The 3,634-nt window shown below is 43.3% G+C and overlaps 1 protein-coding gene across 1 annotated transcript; it reads left to right on the top strand.

The window, feature by feature from the left end:
- Positions 1 to 1,956: 1,956 nt before the first annotated feature.
- LOC111065015 lies at positions 1,957 to 3,228 on the top strand. The gene is made up of 4 exons (XM_022352949.2): positions 1,957 to 2,260; positions 2,328 to 2,498; positions 2,585 to 2,779; positions 2,854 to 3,228. Exons 1-4 carry the CDS (start codon positions 2,195 to 2,197, stop codon positions 3,082 to 3,084), a joined length of 663 nt encoding a protein of 220 aa, XP_022208641.2. The 5' UTR covers positions 1,957 to 2,194; the 3' UTR covers positions 3,085 to 3,228.
- The last annotated feature ends 406 nt before the right edge of the window (positions 3,229 to 3,634 follow it).

The raw sequence follows: 3,634 nt of genomic DNA, 5'->3' as shown, positions 1-3,634 counted from the left end.
AGCAGCAGCAGCAGAAGCAGGAGCAAGGGTTCGCTTCGCCCTCTATTTCACGATGGATGCACACACACACACACACACACACACAACATTTCATGCACATTGAAGGGCAAAAGGGAGCTCCAAGCAGGAGACAATTAAACACAGTGAACAACCGCTAAAAGAGACAATTACAAAATATAGAAAAAGGAACACACAAAATTTAATTAACAACAAAATATGCTAATTATTATATTATTATTATATATTATATTATATATATATATATATATTATATATTATATATTATACAATTATTATATCATTTTTAATTAAATATGCTTTCTTTTTTGTAGAAACTTAGACGAAATGTTCGTTCTTATTTAATATAATTTTCATAATTTTCTTGCTTTTGGGATTATTTCTTATTTATTGCAGTTTTTTTTGGAATTTGTTATTTTTTAGCTAATTAATTTTTCATTCTTTTTTTATTTATGCTATTTTTTAAATAGTATTTTTATATATAGTTTATAGTTGTCTTGTTATTTTCAAATAACTTATCTAGCATTTATCTTTTTTCCCAAATATATTTCTGATATTTTATGGCCATGTAAGAACAGGTTTTAGAACATTTTTCTATATAAATATTCTAGTATTTTCTAGCATTTGAATTTCAGTTAAACTCATAGAAATTAATAGCCTGCGTCTGCTTTAGCGAATCTTTACGTTAACATCTCCATTGAAACGAAATTTTAGTTGCATTTCCCTGAGGAGCAGCCGACTATCCTTTCGCCAGAATCAACTTGACTCTGCCCCGCCCGGGAAGCGTGGAAGCCTGGAAGCCTGGATGCGACACCATATGCCGCCATTGTGCGGCAGCCTCAAGCAAATCCTGCAGATGTTTTATTGCCTGCCAAAAACACTGTGCAGGCTACAAGGGTCCGAAGGTGTGGTGTGGGAGCACCCGAGGTGACAAAGGATGGGGGCTTTTGCGTTTTAATCGAGTTGATATTATATGCTGGAGTGTGTGGTGGTGGAGTGACGACAAGTTTCCACAGCATTAAAAACTGTTTCCCCGCCCAATCTCATCTGTCGGTGTGAAAAGTGTTTATTTTGGTGTCTGCGTGCCATGGCCCCACAAACAGGATACAGTTTATCCCTGCACACACACACACACCAGCGCCCAAAGCGATTTGCTGCCCCCGAGACTTTTCCGATGGGCCCCCCCTGCCCAACCCAAAACAAACCTTCGACCACAGAGAGCCTCAGAACTTTGCTGGCCTCCAAAATGCAAACAAATCAACACAAAATTCAATAAGGATACTGCCCCCCAGGAAGGAGGCGGGGGCATACAGCGACTGGTCAAAATGTTCTTTGGCTTTTAATAAACAGCCCTAAACGGCTTTTTTTTATGGTGCACGAAGGGGCACGGTCGCAAAGGGCAGTGAGTGGGAAACGTAATATGATAATCAAACCGAGTGCCAAACCACCAGAACAAGTGGAGTGGCCCCCACGCCCAACGCCCAATGCCCATGGCACCCATGGCACCCAGACCAAGTCCGTTGGCAACCTTCCTACTCAATGAGCTTTTGGACATTTAAAACAATTTCTTTTGATTTCCCTCTTAAAGGCAAACGGCACAAATGGGCAAGGGACGGGCAAGGCAAGGCAAGGCAAGGGCAATAGCTATAGTCCTTTTTTAGATGGCTCTATTAAGTAGGAGCTAGGACTTGCAGCGGAATACTGAATGCCCTATAGAGCACAGCATACAGAATAAAATGTGGCAGCGGGGCAGCAGCATAGCGGCAATGGAAGCTACTCCTTTTGATCCTGAGCGACGCGATTCCTCTGACAGAACACGCGCAAGAAAGATGGCCAATAGGGAGTGAAACAAAGACTCTAGAAGGAACGCCACAGCTCGTACCTACGAGCATATGTAAATTGGGGAAATCGTTGACTATATTTGACTACATTTGACTACATTGTCACAACAATTGTCGACCAAATTTATATATATTATATACAATTTTTGTATACGTTTTCGGATAACGGATTACGTTTCGGATCTAAAAAGTTTAGCCAAATGATTGGATAGCATCCACTGCACACTCGCAACATAATTCATTTACAGAGTACACGCAGAGAGTACAGTCCGGTGAGTCCAGAGAGTCCAGAGTGTCCAGAGAGTCCAGAGAGTCTGCTGAGTGCTGCTTGGATCATGTGCTGCTGCATTTCCACCCACAAGCTCAAGCTGCTGGTCGTTTGCCTGACGCTCCTCGTGCAGGTGGGCTATCCGTTCACTCCGCTGGCCGAGCAAACGTATATTTAATCAGTGTCCCTCACCTCTGTAGATTGATGGCGAGCTAAAGGCCGCCAATAATAGCACACTGCTTCTGTACTACAGTAAGACAAAATTTCTTGGATATCTGGTAATCCGCGTCTGCCTGGGCATCTTTCTGGCCGTTTGGGCCTTCGCTGGCTTCATATCGCTGTTCTATGATTCCGTTTGGGGTGTGGCCGCTGTGAGTACAAACTTAAAACCCCAAATGGAATGATCCGATCCTTTTTCTATATCTTTGAACTGTCTCTTGTGCTCCACTCCACACAGTACTCCACTGGCATCTGTTTCCTGACCCTTTTGGATCTTTTTACGCTGTACTATCGCTATGTGTTGCGTAATCAGGGTTATTCGGATACCGTGCGATTGGAACGGCGTAGCAGATGGTCGCGTGGCCCGGCAAGTTATGAAACTTTAGATGAGGGCATTGGCGATTCTATGCTTTTGGTTATCAACATTGTTCAGGTATGTGCAGCAGCTTCAATCACTCATCAAATCAAACAATTTAGCGCTCAATATACATCTGTATATATTTTTAGGTAGCCATTCAAGTTTCTGTCAATATTGCCGGCTGGTGGCTGGCCGTTCGACTGCGCCGACACCACCAGAACGAGGTCAAGTACGAGAATGACAAGGCCTATCTGGAGGCCCTGCTCAAAACGTATCCGCCGCATCCGACGCATCCGACGCATCAATCGAATGCGCCGGCACAGCAACATCGGCCCTCAGAAAGCCACGAAAAGCCACCAAAGAACGGCAAAAACAAATGAGAAGACTCAAGACCTCGGATTCCACTTGCAGCAGCAGGCGCCTGCCTCTTCAACGCAAGTATCTTATAGAATTAGGCGTGGAGGCTGGCAAAAGATTCGTTCATTGAAATTATTATAATGCTGCCTGCTTGAGGCGGGCCACTGAACAAGTTTTTGTATTATTTTTTGTTGTTGTTGTTGTTGTTGTTGGGTTCGGACCCTCCAAAAATTGGTGGGTTGAACGTTGAACGTTGAACCCTTTTTATTCCAAATGCCACGCTTTGGGGCATATTGCTCTTGATTGGCTTTTGCTTTGTTGCTTTGTGCGGTTTTTCTTTGCTTCTTTTTCTGGTTTATTCTACGCTTGTTTTTGTGTGCTTTTCGTTTGCTCTTTTCAGCTTTTTCCTTTCTTTTCTATGCTTTTTGTCTGCCTTTTTTATGCCTTCTGCCTTCGACTCCATCTTTCGGTGCATGCAACAAGCGTTGCAGCAGCACAAGTTGACCTTAACAGGTCATGGCCAATGTCATGTCTCCTATTTGGTTCGGGTTCAAGGACTCGTTGATGCACAGT

The sequence above is a fragment of the Drosophila obscura genome, unplaced genomic scaffold (genome assembly GCF_018151105.1).
Source record: "Drosophila obscura isolate BZ-5 IFL unplaced genomic scaffold, ASM1815110v1 contig_73, whole genome shotgun sequence".
Classification (NCBI taxonomy): Eukaryota; Metazoa; Arthropoda; class Insecta; order Diptera; family Drosophilidae; genus Drosophila; species Drosophila obscura.
The sequence above is the reverse complement of the archived record's forward strand: the minus strand, read 5'-3'. Positions and strand labels throughout refer to the sequence as shown.